Here is a 19337-nt window from a genome sequence, read left to right on the forward strand (position 1 = left end):
TGCACAAATATAATGAATCGAAGGTCACTTCTAAGTTCCTTTTAAAGAAAAAAGCAGCCAAAAAATATATTTGTTGAAAGATATGCTCTTTTTCTAAAAGAAGAAAATTGCCTTTGATTGCTTAACAGTAAAGTTCAGAAATTCAGGTTTTAGAATAAAGTGTAAAATGTCGTGACTTCTTTTTAAAATTTTTTTTTTATAAAAACCCTTTTGTTCAGGCTTTAATTAATTTGATTGTTACATGATTTTATCCAAAAGGACAAATATCATAAAAATGATAATTAGGGGCTGGAAATTGTTTCACAAGCTTAAGGAAAATAAAGTAGGACGTGTAGCTCATAGCTTAATCATAGGATTATTAGGATCAAGTGAAGGCGTCACGTTACCATTATGAATTTTGTGACCCCTCCTATTTTTCACACTTTAATATAGTTAAGAATAATAGTTATATATAATGTTAATATATACTTTATTCCAACTTTTTAATAAAAATTATATAAATGTAACATATATGGTATAAAAAAAATATGAATGAACATAAAAAAAATAGTTTAATGGGTTCATGGTACACCTAGGTTTGCCCTTAGTTATTGCTAAATAATTATCCTATTAGCCCTTCCCCGATTAATTCTTGTTTGATTTTGTTAAATTCGTTTTCATTATTGTTAATTGTCAATTGTAGATGTTATATGGCTGTATTTAATGAAATTTAATGTCCTTTAGGACTTCTTTCAAAAAACAAAAAAAAAAAAAAAAAAAAAAAAAACTATTTTGCAATTTATTTACAACAAATTATTAAAATCCAATAATAAATTAAACCATAGGTATCTTATTCATGTAACAAAATTTTCTGAGACATCCTAGCATATCTAATGTAACAATATACAATATTACTAGTTAATACCAGTATATCTCACAAATTAATAGTTACACTTTTCTATTTCAGCGGTTGAAATTGATTATACTCTACTTTATGTTTTATTGAAGACACGTACCGTGGCTACATAATTAGTTCATTATCTTAATTACTCTTTTTACATATATCATTACACATTTAATTAGGTAGTACAATTTTTCTAATTTTTTTATTTCAACATTTCACCTTTTTCATTTCTTTCTTTTAATTTTCTGTCATTTCCTTTATTATGTGATTGAAAGTCTTGTTTTATATAAAATAAATTATAATCATTAATTCAAAAGAGTAATTTTAAACCGAATGTATACATGATTTATGATTATATCCCATCCATCTCTACAAACGCGATCAATTTGTATCATTCATATGTGAATTACACTATTTATAAATCTTTTTCAATCAATTAAGGCTTGATGTGAAAAAAACTAAGCTTCATGCTCAAGATGCTTTGTATATATATTATTAATGGTTTACTGCTCACAAACATTATAGTAGAAGATTAGTATCGTAAATAGTTACACATAATATACAATAAAAAGGATATCCTAAAAGTTGAATTGATTTGGCAAATAAAGTTCCATTCTTTGAGGATCACAAGATTCCCGCCAAACTTAACTGTATAAATGAAAAAGATTTATGTCATTTTCAATATCAATTTAAATTATTCGACCAATATACTTTAAAAATACAATTAATTGATATCCATAAGCATATTATATAATTTATGTCATAAAAAAGCATATTATATATTTATTGTAGCATATATAGTGTGAAATTTTAATCCAATCATGCATGGTTGCAGTGATATGTATGAGCTGTGACAATCAAGGCAGTTGTACAAAACCAATACTAATTATTAGTGTTATCTTGATAAATTATTAGGGACATATTGATGATCACAATGACATTACTAGCTAACACTTGACAACAAGCTAAGGTTGTGCAAAATTATCATCAAAAATATTTGAAACGTTGATTAATTGATATGATGTTAAATGAGTGTGATTAAGATTGGTATAAATGAGTTATTAGGTAAATTATTTGGTGTAATTTGGAAATTATTTATTTTGAAGAAGACACTTGCATGATAAAAAATATGAATATATGATAAATAATTTAAGATAATTAGATTACTGGTAAACAATTTTTTTTTGGTGTAGTTAAATTAAGTTGGGATGGTGTTCAAATTGAAAAACCTAAAAAATTTGTTTGTTCAATCATTATTTATTTCTTATTATAATTTTCAAAGTCATATGCTAACTTTTTATTAGGCATAATTAAATGGCTATTGACTTTTATTTTTTATTTGAGTACTATATCAAGCATGAAGTACTTTGTATGTGAATCCCGATTCCCTTTAAAAAAAAAAAAACACGGAGTACTTAGTGATAGTTTGTATGTGATTAGGCTTGACACCATTATTATTAGGTTAGGCTCCCACCACACCGTACCATACCAGGCCAATTCCCTTCTTGGCTAGGCACAACACATGAATGCGTGATTGTATGTTGCTAGCCAATTCTCAAAACCTCGACCACGACCATGTCTCATCCAATTATGTATGCAGTAGATTTGTGAACCATATCTTTTTTTCTTTTTTGTCTTTAGTTCTATAGGTCGCCAAATAACAAAACACCCATGCCATACTAGCTATACATACACTCAATTACAGAATTATTGTGTTAAGTCTTGCTTTGGTGGAGGTCATGCCTCCTTGTACTAATAGTGTGACACGTACCCTTCTCATCGTGAATGGTAGCCTTAGCCATTAAACTATGTCTTTATTATCGGACCAGATAACAAACTTTTAATTTAACGATGTAATACTAGCTAGCTATATAGTTAATTGTAAATATTGATAAACACCTATTCCTTAAATATATACCAAAACCGCAAAACCCTAATATACAATTTAAGCACTATACTCACCCATCTTTTTTAACTATACCAAATTTCACTACCCTACTAGTTCAATCATCAATATGCAATTAGTATAAGGAACCCTAATTTCACAAGCTAAGACTAATAATAAGGACTAACTATACGTTAATATCAATTCTCTTGTTGTTTGCATTGTATAATTTGACACATCATACTATGTTGACGAAGCATCATGTGGCACTATTACACAATTGACAGCTGTCCAAATGGGAATGATTTAGGTAGAGAGAGAAAGAGTAAGAAAGAGAAAGTGAAGATTTTAGTGAGTCATTCACCAAATTAAAGTGAAGAAGCAAAAGGCTGCCTTAATACACTTTGGCACGCCAATTGCAAAAATCTCAATAATGTTGATGTTGCGCCGCAAATATACGTGTTTGTGCATGTGTGGACTTGTTCTAAAATTTAGCTATCCACTTAGAAAAGGAGAGTGTGAAATGATAGAGGTATCTCCCATGCATAATTATCACATGATATCAACTTCTTTAATTCTTGAGTAATGATTTGTACAAAAAAATTGTAGTGTCCAAGGCCTCCTTTCTTATTGTTACTTGTCCCAATTAACTTGCCGCGACATAGAGCTTTCTGAGAAACACAACGAGTAAAAACGACGGTTGAATCTATATTTAGCTAGTACAATAATGAAAATTTTGAAATATAAGCATGTTATTATTAGCTCACTGTATCACATTAATACATTAAAGCTATTTTAGATTAGAGTTCAAGAATCAGAAAGTGAAAGGGTTGCAATTACAAAGAACGTATAATTTAGTAAGATTTCTAATCCTTCAACTACAAGTTTAATGTATTTCTGAAATTTCGAAATTTGCATGACCTGATTTTTTTCTTTTAAAAAAAGTTACAACATGGTGTGTAGATCATTAATTTATAACTCTAATACGTGGAATGCATGCTAATCCATTATAATTAGTTAAAATATGGAATGACCTCGGCCTTATTTTATTTGGAGACTTTGCTTATAATTCTGTTTTAAGTATAAATTATCTATGACGTATATGCAATCTACTAATTTGTACTTCTTACAATTAAGGACCAACATTTACATTTTATTAATACTGATAATTATCTTCCATAAACTTTAGCAAATTATTAGTGACATAATGTTAAATTTATAATATAGTAGAGTGATCCATTATATAAATACTAAACCCTTGTCATCAAATGTAAGTTATTAATCATGTAATATATACATTATTGAACCCTAAGTCCTAATCATCATTAAAGCACATCCAACATGCTTTGAATTTTTTAAGCATACGTGATGCCCATGCGTTTGAGTCCCACATTTCCTCTTTTCATTATTTTCCTTTTTTTTTAAAAAAAAAAAACATAAATATTATTTTTTTTTGATAAAAAAAACATAAATATTATTAAAAGACCCTTAAATTTAAACAAAGGAAAAAAAAAAATAGGATAAAACAAATTGCGGCAGTCCGTATCGTTATATAAGCCAAGGTTTGGGTAGGGTTTGCTCCTCTTGATTGGGGAGAAAAATCCAATTAGCAGCCAATTATCTTAATACTGGCAGAAGTTAGCTAGAAAATTTTATAATATTTAGCTATATAATTTTAAAAACGAAATAATACCCAAATAAAAAAATAAAAAAATCATCATAGATATTGGATTTCCCATAAGAGCATAAATTAATAAACAAATCATCATCATTATTTTTTTTTACTGAGTAAATTCCACTAGAAAAAATAAACAACTTCATTTGCACATTTCATTATAATTTCTTTAATTATTTAACGTATTAGGTTTGATCTTTATACCAGTATAATTTTAAAATGAACATCGACTTCTTAAAAGATTGAGACTCCTTTACCCGATCCCGAGTTTTGCTTTTGATCTCAATCATTTTGGACGGTCTCCATATGGTCTCATGTTGGTATATGGGCATGCAAATAAACAACCATTGCACCAAGCCACCAACTCATCATAGCTACGTAAGTATAACAATAATGTGGAGCAAACAAGAACAACTAAAAGTAATTATGCTTCTTAAATTGACACAAGAATTAGGCGCTTTCATTTATTGACCACAATCAAGCATCAAATACAAATATATATAGGAGGACTAATATAGCCCCACATTTTTACGAATTCAATAACTATCAAATTCCCATTTATGATAATAGTGATAATTAAACATCAAATCAACTTAGCTATCTACAACCCGTGATCAACAACTTATTAGTGGACCCACCAAACCCTAATCTAAGGTTTGCATTTTTTTGAAAGGTAGAAAGCAAAGTATAAGCTACCTGAAATGGGAAATTTTGAGATATTATACCACATTTAACTTCAATTTACTCATAGATAAGAGTAGTAATTTTTTTGTCATATGCATATTATTGATGATTATACTATGTGATATTTTAAACGGTCATCCTCTTGTTTTATCATCCTTCTCATGTTGTTTTACTTGATTGTAACTTATCTGAACTAAATTGAACTTATTTTAGTTGTAATTTGTATTTGCATAACCCTTTTTTTTTTTCCTTCTTGAATTTACCTTATTTAAATAGAACGTACCCAATGAGCCGAACTAAGTAATACCCTCTTCATGTTTATTTACCTTATAGTTAAGCCCAAGTTGGCTCAACTCGTTTATTAGCTAGGATGTTATAGTGCATTTTAAATTATACAAAATATTGAACAAGAAACTACAAACATTATATTGTTTAAACTCGGGTAACTTATTAAATTAAACATCATACATGAACGAACACCAACGAGGAGTTGAGTTTTAGCCGGTTTGATCTATCCTGGGTTGTTTATTGAAAATTACAATCCATCTACACTCTAAAAATCATGGTAATACATTGATTCTACCTCAAACAAGGGCATTCCTTGTTCATGACTAAATTCTACTCCGTATTACCACTTAAATATTTATCATCTATGAAAGTGACAACTTTTCTTTAAAATCTTTACACGAGTTTTTGCAAAGAAGAGGAGTAGATACGCAATTAAATCATTACACTTAAATTCATTACCATTACTACTACTCGTATTAATTATCACCTAACCAACATACTCCATATTATAAAATCTTTTATTATACCTAGTCCAGTGGCAGACAAGATCTATAATGGTATTCATTTGACTATTGAGCAAGGAATAAATTCCATAAATTAAATGAGCTAGTAGTTATAGAAGAGACAATATTCTAAAATTCCGCTTTGCTTTAATGACATTCAATTCATGTAACACCATTTTAATGATAACTGGGTCATTAAAACAAATATGCAGATTGGATTGCAACTCATGTGCTTGGAAAATGACATATCAAGCATTTATAAGGGCTACATATAAGAAAATATAATTGAAAATGTTAAATTAAATTAGACATTAATATTAATATTCAAGGACTTATGGTGTTCTGTTGAGCTCGCTTTGTTGTTTGACAAAGCATATGTGATCTCTGCTCATCCGTCCATTCTCTAAGTTTAATGGAATATGGGGTGCAAAGCCGACAAAGATGTTGTATCATATCTCATGTAGCATGTTCAAAGGCAAATAGTTAAATTTTCAAATCAGTTGTTTCAAGACGTGAGCTGAGATGACTGAGTCATATAATATCGATATCATTTGCCCTTTATGACTCTCTCTATACCAAATAATATATATACTAACAGTAAGTCTCTTTTATCACAGGCAACACACTACGAGAGTATGAGCTCATACCATATGTCCATATCCATACTTTAAAAGTGGGATCTTTGTAAAAGACATTAAGCTCCTTTTCATAAAGTTTATTTTGTTGGTTTGCTTTTGGCTGATCGTGCACAACGTTTTGAAAGATTTACTAATGACTAATATTACTAATTAGCTAGTATTTTTTCTGAAGAAATTAAAGTTTCACACATGTTATTTTCATTAAAAAAAAGTCTATGAAGTGTTTGTGAATACCAACTACTTATAATTAGCTTTTAACGAATAATTAAACATCTTAATGAGTGAAATTTAGCTAATTAAGCCATTAAGATGTGTGTGGCAAAGGTTCGTTCAATGAGTATGAAATTATTTATCAAAGTGGACATTCAAATAAACAAAATTCGAATTAAAAAGATTGACAAACACGTACTTTAGGTAAGATAGATTGATGATATTATTGGATTACAGTATTGTAAGTCAACATCACGCTTAAACATGGGACCTTTAGATACAACACGTCAACTATTAGACCAGTCTAATTCAAGCTCCTTATGAGATGTACTCGTAAGGTATGTATCTTAAATCAATGGAATGACGAATAAAACTCTGAAAATGTAGACATTTCCTCTGTCTAATGTACCTTCAAAGAGTGTAGCCTTGTCCAACCAAAATTGTTACCTCATGCATATGCAATTAAACATCATTCATGCCAATGTCGAAAAAATAAAATCCTCATATATAGATGGTCCTCACATTATATGTACTAATGTACTACTAGAATTAGTTAAATTCAGCAAATAATTGCATGAATCAAGCTGGTTACAATTTGGATGAAAATACTGCTATATTGAACATTAGTGAGTTAGTGTAATTCCAGCAAGAAAGAGCTACAGTTGTAAAGCTAAATCTTTTGTGTATGAAATAGTTAAGAACAGCTACATTTGTATGAGGCTTCAAACCTAATCCCATCATTTTTTAAGCCAAACTTAAAAAGAAAAAAAAATCGATTTCTCTTCAATCTAGCAAATACCACACTAAATTACCGATTAAGAGGAAAAGATTATTCCTCTCACGTACGTTAAAGACGATTTTGCTAAGATTGGAAAAGAGTTTCTGTTTTAAAAGAAGGAATGTCGTTTCTCTTAAGAAGCGTAAATAGACAATTTCTATAACAGACAGGTCATTTCTATTATTTGTAAACTATTTCTATTGTCTTTTTATGGTTGCTTAATAAAAAGAAAATTATCAGAAGGGTAATCCTACTAATTGAAATTAAGTAAAAAAATTTCTAACTAATCATCTAAAAACAACTTAAACACCAATCAACAACAATTTATGGATGTCAGTTATCTCCCTAACTAACCAGTGACATGAACAACAAAGACAGAACAATCAGTGTAGTTAAAAACAGTCTAAATCTTACATGTATATATTTATATTTATATCTTCTTTTTTTTTTATTTAATCTCTTAAGTAATATTCTGATTTTCTGAACTTTAGCAATTGACAGGACTACACGCATCAATTGGCTGCTGATAACTTGCAAAGTTATACATCTAATAGTATTATTTGTGATATTGTTTAATTAAGAGAAACAAAGGATAAACGTGTTTAGCTTTAGGATTATAAAATCAACTTTTAACGGATAGAAAACCAACTTTATTGAAATTGACATCCGTACACTTATATGAGATAATATTATTAACAAAAAGCAATTAATTATCCTCTCAAGTAACTAACTACATCCTACAAGGTTACGAAAAAAAGAAATCGAATAACTTTTATTCTCATTTCTTCATAAAGATTTTCGTGAAACTAAAATCATACTACGTATTTGATTTTACTAACAATTATTATCTAGAACGCGTAATAATGAATGAGCAATGTGATTCAACTAATACTCATTATCCCTCCATTTCTATAAGTAGGGGGTGTGGTACAAGGGAAAGAGGTAATTGCGGGGTTTGGTAAATTTGTTGTTTATATCACTTAACTGTATTTCTTATTCATATCAAAAATGGGATAACAATTATTTGTTCTATCCCATATAGGTTGAGAAAGTTTATACTACCTCCGTTAACTTTTATTTGCAACTTTTTTTGTGAGATATAAAATATTATAAAGTTGCAAATAAAAGTTAACGGAGGTAGTATATGATTTTGCGAAACACGTTCCAACTTCCATATGAGTTATGACAGTGTACTATGGGTTATGCTCCATATGAGTTATGACAGTGTATTAAACACGTTCCATTTTTTATTTTATTTTTTTTGGGTAAAAAGAAGGGGGCTCATTTGAGGAGGGAGATAAGGGAAATCCCTCAAATGAGTCCCATAATACTTGATCCCTAGTCCTCAGGAATGCGAGATGGGAGCGATGCCACTACTCCATCACCTCAACCTCTTAAACAAGTTCCATATGATTTATGCTCCAACTCTAAATTTTGGGTTACCACTCAATATAACTCAAAAATGATTTAGAGTTGTATCAAAATGGGCAGTAGTATGCGACTTCCCTGGCATAATTTGAAATAAGCCTATTGCCCTAAAGAGGCTTACCAGTTACCACCACCAAATACACAATATTCTGATCATCAGTCGGTGTCACAGAAATCTGCTTACAATCCAATAATTGCACATTGCACATTGCACCTATAGAAAACAACCTATGCTGTTATAGTCTATCGGTTTCCATGTCAATATCTGAGAATTTTCAGAATAAAAACAGTTACATGCACTATCACTTGCAAAGATCCACCACTTCATTTATTTGATGTGAGTGACAATGGTCACCTTCAAACTAATACATTCATGCTAATCATGCATACATTACAAAATATAACTAATCATATGATATAAAAAGCCTTCACCGAGATTCCAATAAGCTTAACATGAAATCCTTTGAACTTATCAGTCTATCACCACTGCAATGCGACATCAAATATAGAAAGCAAGAATCCAAAATTATGATTGTGTCTGACAGACCCCAAGAGGCCCTGACACTTCTGTGGCTGTCATTTATGTTTAATCAGGAATTAAGCACATCCTAATCTATCTATTACAGGCTAATTCTGTACAAAATTGTTATATGACAGTTGACAAACAAGTCTGAAATGACACACCTCCGTGAAAAACAAACGAGAAAAAATCTACCCAAAGATTACAGACAAGATAGAAAAACAGAGCTTTACACGGCATGCTAATTGCTAAATAGCACTCCCCGCCAAAGCTATCATCTACATGACAATCTCCTAAGAGGTAGCAAAAGAGGCTTCCCAAGTACTTGACCAGATGTTCATGAGATGAAAAAAAAAAAGTGTCTTGGATAACTTTAGACAGGAGATAGATTGGTCCCTGTTGCAGAAATCGTGCATAGGCTTAAAACGCAATGTTTATAGAAAAAGAAAACATCTTTGCTAATAAGGACAGCCCAATTAATAAAGTTCACAAGAAGGTAGATCCTCTAAAACCCACAGATTAATCATTCCTGGCGTAATGATAAGAATTCTTATGATCAGCTAATAGAGGTAGGGGAGTTGATTCTAGATAATTTTCCAGCAGGAAATGAGCAAAGTCATAAAATTATAACATAAAGAAAAATATTCATGTGCATTCCATAAGTCAGATTGTTAAAGTAGTAATAGGAAGAAGGGGGAAAAAATGTCACTATTCATTCTACATGATTAAGATCTTGTGTCTGAGACTCTTCAGTAAATTACGAAATAAGCCCAAGACCAAAGAAATAATGGGTAAGCTATAGGAGTCACCTCTATTAATAAATAGTGTTCCAGTATGTTATGAACAAACATACATGCCTAAACCCTGAACTCTGATTCCAAACGGAAGCTCTGTTGTCGGAATTGAGGCATCCCTCAGCAAAACGAGCCCACCTGAAATTGCAAAGCACAGAATGCATTGGTTGCCTAATTCATAAACAATTAAACACAGAGCAAAGACAGTTTAGAAGGAGAGATGAACAAAAAGGTGAAAGAAAATACAGGACGATGACTACAATGCTTGCCTCAATAAATTTCAATGCATAACAGCAACTTTGGTAGGCAACACTGAATGTTGGAAATGGTAATGAAGTTGTTTGTATTTAGGAAAGTCCCATGCCAATGTCCAAGTCAAAGCAACTCTTTCCTAAACATCCTCCAAGCATATTATATCTATAAACTTCTATTTAACACTCTTTACATTCTAGAGGAGGCAGTGTGGTAATGGAAATTAGGAAGAACAGGACATTCAATACCCCTTCAAAAACACCCCATCTAGCAAAATTACATATAAAGTCATTACCATCACCACCAGTCCACCACTCATTAACAACTACCAAATGAGTATAAAAAACTATAAAAGAGTGGAGTTGCTGTGGAACAAGAAGCTGTGACTTAAAGCAGCAAAAATTGCATAAATCTAGATACTTAGCCTCAGTGGCAAGATGGATAAGAAGAATTGTTTTACTCTATAGGTTACCATGGCAAGTTATCATGAAATCGTAAGGTAGTAAAGCACAAAGGCTTACTCATTGGTTTATTATTGGTAAGGATGGTAGAAAAATCAACAATGGCATGTGCAAACCACCAGAGTTTACTCAAAATGCAACTCAAATAGTAAATCTGAACTATAATAAACTATCAACAATTTAAAAATTTCCACTAAATGTAAAATGCTTATCAACTAATGCTACCTGTCCCAAAATTGTTCAACCAGCCAACATATTTGAGAAGTCCAAGCGAAATACACAGCAACATTTTGTGATTCATCATTATATCAATGGATTGCCTTAAAACTCGCCTTTGCCATCATTATAACAGCTTAACATTCTGGCCCACCGGATCCAGTGTTCTGATAGGGAAAATGTAAAAATGTACTTTGCCTGAAATCTAATCCTTCAAAACTCGAACTACTACGCCAGTTGGAGTCTGACATGTCTGCAGGTGACCTGAGCCAATTAAATCGCGAAGATGAAATCTCATATCAAGTGGAGAAAACCGAAGGCGCCTTTTCTCAAGTAATGCCAGCATCATTTCCTTGTATTTCCTGTGATTCAAGAATGACAGAAATTCCTTTCTGCCCTGGACAAACATCAAGCAAAAAGTCATTGGAGTCTATGTCTCTAATACAAGAAATACATGACCTTGTGAAGAGTGTGGAGTGTGGAAAGTTGAAAATAGATTTAGAAATCACTAAAAGTTCTATAACGTAAGACCTAATATATATAACAATTAAACAATAACATCCAAAGCCTTGTAATCATTTTTTGTAAAAAAAAAAAAAAAAAAAAAAAAAAGTTAATAACATTTTACAAAGTTAAGGGTTATCTCGTGTATGATATATGATTTCAATGGCATGCTCACTGGATATTTTTCCAAACCATTATAGTTTATAACTTGATTAGGATAAGCAAACGATTGATGATGAAAAGCAGAGACTCAAATATACAGATGTCATTATACAGAGAAAACTCAATAAGTAATACCAGCTAATAGAACACATTTTATTTTTCACCATTTTGGGAGATGCATTAAAGATATATGCAAGAAACCAGTTAATAACCATATTCAAAATGTATATAGTAAATAATGGTATCATAGCATAGAGTTGAATTAGAATACAAGATTGCAAAGACTAAGGCTCCATTTGTTTTGGTGGAAAACATTTTCCTGGAAAATGATTCTCCTTTATTTCTCCATGTTCATTTGTTTGTTTTGTTAAAGGGTAGAAAACAATTAAACCATAGGTGAAAAGTTACTTTTACAGAAGGAAAACCATGTTCCGTTTGTGAAAAAAGCATGCCACAGTTTCCTTTACTCCTCACTCCTCTATCCTCCTCTCCCATTTACTTCCATTTTCCTTTTTCTCCATAAGTTTCCTATAAACAAACAACAGAAAATGCTTCACACAATCATGTTTTCCATTGCAAATTGTTTCCTTCAGAAAATGGTTTTCCATTGAAAATTGTAACCTTTAGAAAATGATTTTACTTGAAAAATGTTTTCCATCAAAACAAACATAGCCTAAGGGTTTTCTACAATTTCAGCTGTCTTAACTTTAGAAAATACATCTCTTATTTTATAATCAAATGTCCTCTAACCAAGTAGACAACTATTATTAGTTATCCTAGATGGTACAAATGATTATCTAATCATATTGCATACTAGAAGGCTTTATAGCTCTACAATTCTAGGATGCAGGGAAAACATCGTTACATACCTGAGAGATCCCCTTTAGAATCGAGCCAATATTTGGTATAGCAAACCAGTACACGTTTGGATCAATAAGTTGTCGAGTCTACAGATACAACAATAGTGTAAAAATTTATGAAGTTATATGTAAGATTGCATATTGCACCATAAAATATACTTGCTACTTTCTTAGCTAACCCACAGCAGGAGAGTTCATCTGGAATTTTAATATATATATATATATATATATATATATATATATATATATATATATATATATATATATATATATATATATATATATATATATATATATATATATATATATATATATACACATATATATATATACATATATATATATATACATATATATATATATATATATATATAAATATATATATATATTAAAAAATAGGAAAAGAAAGAAAGAATTTACATACAATAATGCCTGCATTAACCAAGAGAGATACATATTCGTCCTTCATTTTTCCTCCTGCTGATAACAGGGAGCACTGCAACAAGCAAAAGGCAGAAAAAGAATGTTTTATGCAAATTCAGAAGTTAAAATAACAGTTTTGAGATTAACATAACCAGGTAATACTTCACTCAGGAGAAAATTATTATCAGAGCAGGAAAATTATAAGTCACTGATAGCTGAACATAGAAAGAAATGATTAAAAAGTCTACACCCACTCACTCGATAAATGAATAATATAAAAAACAAGTAATAAACATCATTTACACTTACACACACACACACACACACACACACACACACAAAAAAAAAAAAAAAAAAAAAAAAAAAGCACTGTTACAAAACCACAGAGAACATATAGAAGTAAAACTAGATACTCGAGTTGCTGACTTGCTGGCATTCACAATTAGTCAATCACTTAGAGCCACATACACCTTCAACTGAAAACAGCAACAAAGCAAATTATCACCAACAAACAGCACTTACAAGCTCTTGATGTGAAATGCTTGGCTCTAACTTGGATGTGATAACATGAGACTTAAACCAACTGAACACAGAAAAGTCACTTTCCTTCTTAGTTCCTATCTTCTTTGAAATATTATCTATCTACAAACAAGAAATCAATACAGAAAAATTATTAGAATAACACAATTATTCTAAGTTCAATAGTCGCCTAGTCAGTATACCAGATCAAGCCTAGGGGAGGCAAAATTCATTAGTTCACAAGATGTTTTTACAAAATGTTAAGGTTCATTGGTTCAACTCTTGCACTTCATAAGGCAACAGTAGTTACAAATCAAAAAGGAAAAACATTAATATGCAGAAGTAGAAAAATAACCTGCTGTATGTAGTCTTCAAAAAACATTACTGCATGATCATCCTGCCCTGTATTTAGTTTAAAAACACGCAGAACTTTATCCCTCTTCAACAACTGCAAATGAGATTTAAAAGGCTCGTTAATAAAAAAATAAATAAATAAATAAAGGAAAAGTTGCTATATCAAAAGCAGCTTAAGTCCTGGAAAAACTTTTATCTCTAAGTTCAGAATTGTTGCAGTGACAACATATGAGACTAAAACACCGAATAATAATCTTCGCCGCGATAGTCATAAAGCTATACAATGGACGTAATGCTTACATGAATATAAATATAACAAGTAACAAAGTCCAGGTGATTGATAATTGACTTAATGTCTCTAATTTAAGAGGAAGTATGTAAAAAGTGCCAACAACTGCTTACTTGACCAGTAAGAGATAACAGACAATTGACAAAAAACTAGTGGGGCTGGGTGATTTTCTTCCTCTGTTTTGTAAGAAGTAGGACTCCTTAAAAAGTAGATTAGGCAACCAAAAAACTTTCCAGTGCTCTACTTCAGAAAAAACAGGCAAAAATGAGAGTACTTAAATCTGAGACTGCTTTAAAATTGTTGTGAAATTGTAGTCATTCTAATACAAGGAACCAACTCAATCACAGAGAAGCAAGAATATGGACCAATACTAAGCAATACGAGTGTATACTAATCTACACATATTCCTACCGAGGCAAAAATTTCAAGAAAATGATACTTCTCAAGAACTTGAGAAGATCATATCACCAGGGAGGTCTCTTTAAGTTGTATTCACATGGCACTACAAAAATTCATCTGCCATAGCTAGAAAACCAGTCTACAACAATTAACAAAACTAAGATTAAACAAGGTTGTAACTAGTAGCATTATATCAAATTATTGCATGCCCTACAGACCCTACCAGATATCTTGGCAACCTTGCAACTATGACTACTCTAAAATTAATGTCACAACTAACAACTCATAACTTGTGCTCCCAGAACTATAACCATTCCACAAGGAACCAGAACATAATTGCAATAAAATAACACCCTGTAGACTTAAATTGCCATCATTGTACTACAATTAGGTGTCCCTACTTTGCTAAAGTTAGTTCTAATATCCCCACCTTCGCACCATAATCACTAGTATAGTACAGAGGCTAGCCACTAATATATTACAGAATAATTGGCATTGAACAGGCATTTTCTAATGTACTCGTCTGCGGCATTTTCATTATTGCAGTAAATAATATGAGTGTATGGCTTTTCTAATCATTGTAAATGGATATTTGAGAAACATCCTCTCTAGTAGTAATTTTCAAATTATTTAGAGTATTTCATCTCAGGCTGCAACTATTTGGACCTCCCCACATCCTATATTCATGCTAATATACTAGAATGATGTTATTGTTGTTGTAGATAACTGAACAGAGACATAGAAAATTAAAATTGATACATCAAGCACATCTTCCGGATTGCAAAAATTAAGACATCTGCTTGGAACCATACAACATTATGTGATCCAGAATACACAGGAGAATAAAATAAAAACAAGTTAATAAAAATAAGATAATCAAGGAATCAGACCTCCAATTCATGATCAACCTGAGTTCTATCTTTCACGCTACTATACAGTTGCGAACGTAAGATGAAGGGTTTGACAGTTACCTGAACATAAGAAAGCATAAAGTCAGTTAGCAAGACCTCTAAATCAAAGTTTGCTTCACCATTACAAGAGAAAGGGAATAACTTCACTTTCAACTTTCCCCTCAAGTACATCAAGAAACTAAAACTTTACAACTCCTATAAAATTTCATTAGAAAGTGTATCCTTCAATAAAACTTTCTACAATTTCAAGCTTTACATTGATGCAATGACTTCACAAGCATCATACATGTTTCTGTAAAATAATTCCAATTTACACATTCAAGAGAGTCCAGACCACTAAAATATTCGCAGCAGCATGCCTGCACTGCAGGTTCAATTTCAAATCATACAATCACAATCAATTGAACATATCATCAAGATAGAGAAACAGACATTTGAAAGCCATATCTTTCAGCACAAAATATAAATTGAACAATGAAACTCAATAACACCGCGAAAAATCCTAGAATAAACACTGCATATAGCATGAATAACTCTAATTAAGCAACTATCAATCTAACACAGAAAATTACAATCTGAAGCACATAATTTGGATTTGTTGCAATCTAAAGTGCGTAATTCGGATTTGATCATCAACGCATACTAATTAAAATGATTAAACAAAAATCAATAAGTAGAACAAAGCTTGAAGTTGAAGAATCATAATCACAAACCTTCTCAAGCTTGGGGAATTGAGCCCGCATCATCCGAAGAGCAACTTAAGTATCGCTAAACGTAAGACTCTTCTCTGTAAAAATCAAAAAAAAAAAAAAAAAAAAAAAAAAAAAAAAAAAAAAAAAGATTTCCAGAAATCAAATTGTAGAAAATTAGGGCTAAAACCTAGGTCAAAATCTGCGAATTAATCGTAATTCAATTCAACGGAAGATATGAAGATGAAATTGCGATTACAAATAAAAATTTGACAACAAGTGAAGATATTGAAAAGAGGTTGGAAATTGAGAACTTGCCAAGAGAGAGAAATTCTTCGTCATCGTCGTTGAGTTGCGAGTCGGAATCGGAGTCTGTGACTCGTTTTCGCTTCTTTTCGGCATTGGAAGAGGAAGAAGAAGGTCCAGCTTTATCCTCCATTGTAGTATTTCTGCGAGAAGAACACAAACTAAAAAGGACTAAAACTAAAGGAGATCCTACTATAGTCTTCATTTTAATTGGGTTTTTACAAGCCTACGCTACTCCGCTAAGGTCCGCTAATAAAACGGTACGAAAATCCTTTTAATCGTTTTGAAGAGTAATTTTTTTATCCGAATTAACCCCATAATTAGCTAAGTTAGTCAATCTTCCATTGCGAATGGCATCTCTAAAACAATAGCTAATAGGAATCTCACACTCCCTATATCATGAATAAGAGATTTGCATTGACATATTATGTGAATGTATAAGCTTGATCAAAACCTTATAATCCACCATAAGATGAACTCGCATATGTCCTACCCATACCAATAGACCTCGCAAGGTAGCCATTCGTATTTGATATATTAGTAGTTGTAGTTAATTACTTTAATGTTAAATACTACATGGTACATAATTAGAAGGTCTAGTTACGTACTGTATTATTTTTGTTAGGTGCACAATACACTTATCACTCAAAATACGTGAATGGTATGGACTATAATGTGGTAAAAAGAATGATCACGACGTACAAGCTTTACCTCCTAGCTGCAACTCCCAATAGGTTACAACTTGTTTGAATCCAATGTTTGCATTAGTTTAGCCTTCAATAGTCAACACTACCTTCTCCACACAACCAAAAAGCAGAGCGAGGAAGAAACAAATATATACTCTAATATGCAAGGAAACAAGGAATTAAAATTTGAAATATATCATGGTAAGACTTGTTCTTCGAATTACATCCTTAAAACGTCTACATCTCAATAATCTAGCATTCAAGATCGCAAAACATACTAGAGACAACGGCCATTCCATTACATATTTTACTCAATAAACTAACAATTCCTAATGCTCCTTGGCACTCATAAGCTGATTTGCAAGAGTCAAGCACCAAATGCACGGCATACAATCCATTATCAGTACTTTTGAGGAGCTTGTTGGGTAGGCAAGAGTCCAAAACGCTTCTTTAACAGAACTCTCTGCCTCGAGAATTTGTCATCAGGGGAAAAGCGAGCTGCATAGTCAATACATAACATAGTCAGGGGATGAATCATGAATGCATTTCATAAACAGTAATGAAAACCCAAAATGCTAAAGTAAATGATCTATTAGTTTAAAAGCCTATAGCCAACTTCAGGTATACGAGAGGTACTCGAATTTAATTAACTAGAGAGCATCACAGAACGCCCCATTCAGATGAACAAATGGTAACAACTTAAGTTTTCAAAGACCAATCAAACCATCCAGCTACTAAAACAATGGCAGTAATAATGATTAACATCTCGAAATCAACCTTGAATTCCATCAACAATTAAGAAACCAAAGCACATTCAAGCATAACAATCGAAAGAAGCCTCATCAAGACTACACATATGCAACAATACAAACTTCATCATCAACTAAATGTCAAAATTCAATTAAATTCCGTTCCGTGTTCTTCGAAAGTACCTTCTAGGGTTTACTAGCACATAACAATAGCAATAACAACACAAATTGTTCAATTATACAGACGCAATGTGTTTAAGGTGGTAGCAGCAATTTTACCTGGATGAGCAGATTGTGTAGCCTTACCAACAGGCGATTCCTTCTGAAATATCACATGAAATCAAATCAATACTTAGAATTAAGAACCCTAAAATGAAAATTTCATAAATATAATTAACTACCCAACAAGGATGCTCCAATTACAATGTGATACTATCATATTATATTCAATCCATACTTCACTTTTCATCAAAATTTTTAATATAAGAAGCAACATATCATCAAAGCACCAATATTAATTTACCCACACTAAATATGCAAATTAAACAAACAAAAACAAAATTCAAATTAAAAACGATTTGAGCTAATTACATGAAACAGAAAACAAAGAGGTAAACACAATACCTTAGTAGTGTAGACTTTGTCGCCATTATCGTTGATGTAGAATTGCAAATACATTTTTGATAATTTCTTTAACCTACTCAATGAAAAAAAAAAAAAAATCAAAACACACAAACAAAATATCAGGAATTAGATAAATTAAAAAACTAAAATTAATGTTCTTGAAAAAGAAAAAAAAAAATATATATATATATATATGAAGAAGAGAAGAAAATTCACCGACGAAGTGTTAGTTTTGTGTATTTGACGACTGTCCTCTGCAATTCTACACAACAACAAAGAGAAGCCCTAAAATGGTTGATATATTTATATGATTTCAAGTTTCAGGATTTTTCTATTCGCGGGACAATTATGGGCCTTATGCCCTTATCTATACTTGGGCCGTCAAAGTATTTGGATGGCTACTGTTAGGTCCGTTTGGAAACGTATAAAGGTAGGTCTACGTGTTATGCTAGCGTGTCTCATGTCTAGACGGCTAAGAAATTGTCATACTGGGTCAAACACGTGTCGTCCCAACCAACCAACTCCCCTAATCATCTCTCCATTTTTGTTGATTTGGTTAGAATAAACAAACCAACATCGAGACAGCCTATTGTGCTCATGTTCGATTCTTGATGAATTTTGAAATTGATGTCCACACATGGCCCACA

At 31.5% G+C, this 19337-nt stretch overlaps 2 protein-coding genes across 4 annotated transcripts; both read right to left on the bottom strand.

Annotated features, from left to right (window-relative positions):
- Positions 1-9478: 9478 nt before the first annotated feature.
- Positions 9479-16843, bottom strand: LOC110733101 (serine/threonine-protein kinase 19-like). Of its 2 annotated transcripts, XM_021913117.1 has the most exons (10): positions 16644-16841; positions 16350-16423; positions 15616-15696; positions 14039-14131; positions 13687-13806; positions 13166-13237; positions 12751-12828; positions 11225-11612; positions 10302-10424; positions 9479-9888 (listed from the first exon to the last, which is right to left on the bottom strand). In XM_021913117.1, the coding sequence occupies exons 2-8, from the start codon at positions 16380-16382 to the stop codon at positions 11421-11423; spliced, it is 669 nt and encodes a 222-aa protein (XP_021768809.1). In that variant the 5' UTR covers positions 16383-16423; positions 16644-16841; the 3' UTR covers positions 9479-9888; positions 10302-10424; positions 11225-11420. The 2 variants fall into 2 exon arrangements, with proteins under 2 accessions (XP_021768809.1, XP_021768810.1); XM_021913118.1 differs by lacking the exon at positions 15616-15696 and having other exon boundaries at positions 16644-16843.
- A 636-nt stretch (positions 16844-17479) lies between these two features.
- On the bottom strand, positions 17480-19047 carry LOC110733102 (H/ACA ribonucleoprotein complex subunit 3-like protein). Of its 2 annotated transcripts, none has more exons than XM_021913119.1 (4): positions 18907-19047; positions 18691-18763; positions 18346-18388; positions 17480-17815 (listed from the first exon to the last, which is right to left on the bottom strand). In XM_021913119.1, exons 2-4 carry the CDS (start codon positions 18742-18744, stop codon positions 17718-17720), a joined length of 195 nt encoding a protein of 64 aa, XP_021768811.1. In that variant the 5' UTR covers positions 18745-18763; positions 18907-19047; the 3' UTR covers positions 17480-17717. The 2 variants fall into 2 exon arrangements, with proteins under 2 accessions (XP_021768811.1, XP_021768812.1); XM_021913120.1 differs by having other exon boundaries at positions 18911-18985.
- Between the last annotated feature and the right edge of the window lie 290 nt (positions 19048-19337).

Source organism: Chenopodium quinoa, unplaced genomic scaffold, assembly GCF_001683475.1.
Source record: "Chenopodium quinoa cultivar QQ74 unplaced genomic scaffold, ASM168347v1, whole genome shotgun sequence".
Taxonomy (NCBI): domain Eukaryota; kingdom Viridiplantae; phylum Streptophyta; class Magnoliopsida; order Caryophyllales; family Amaranthaceae; genus Chenopodium; species Chenopodium quinoa.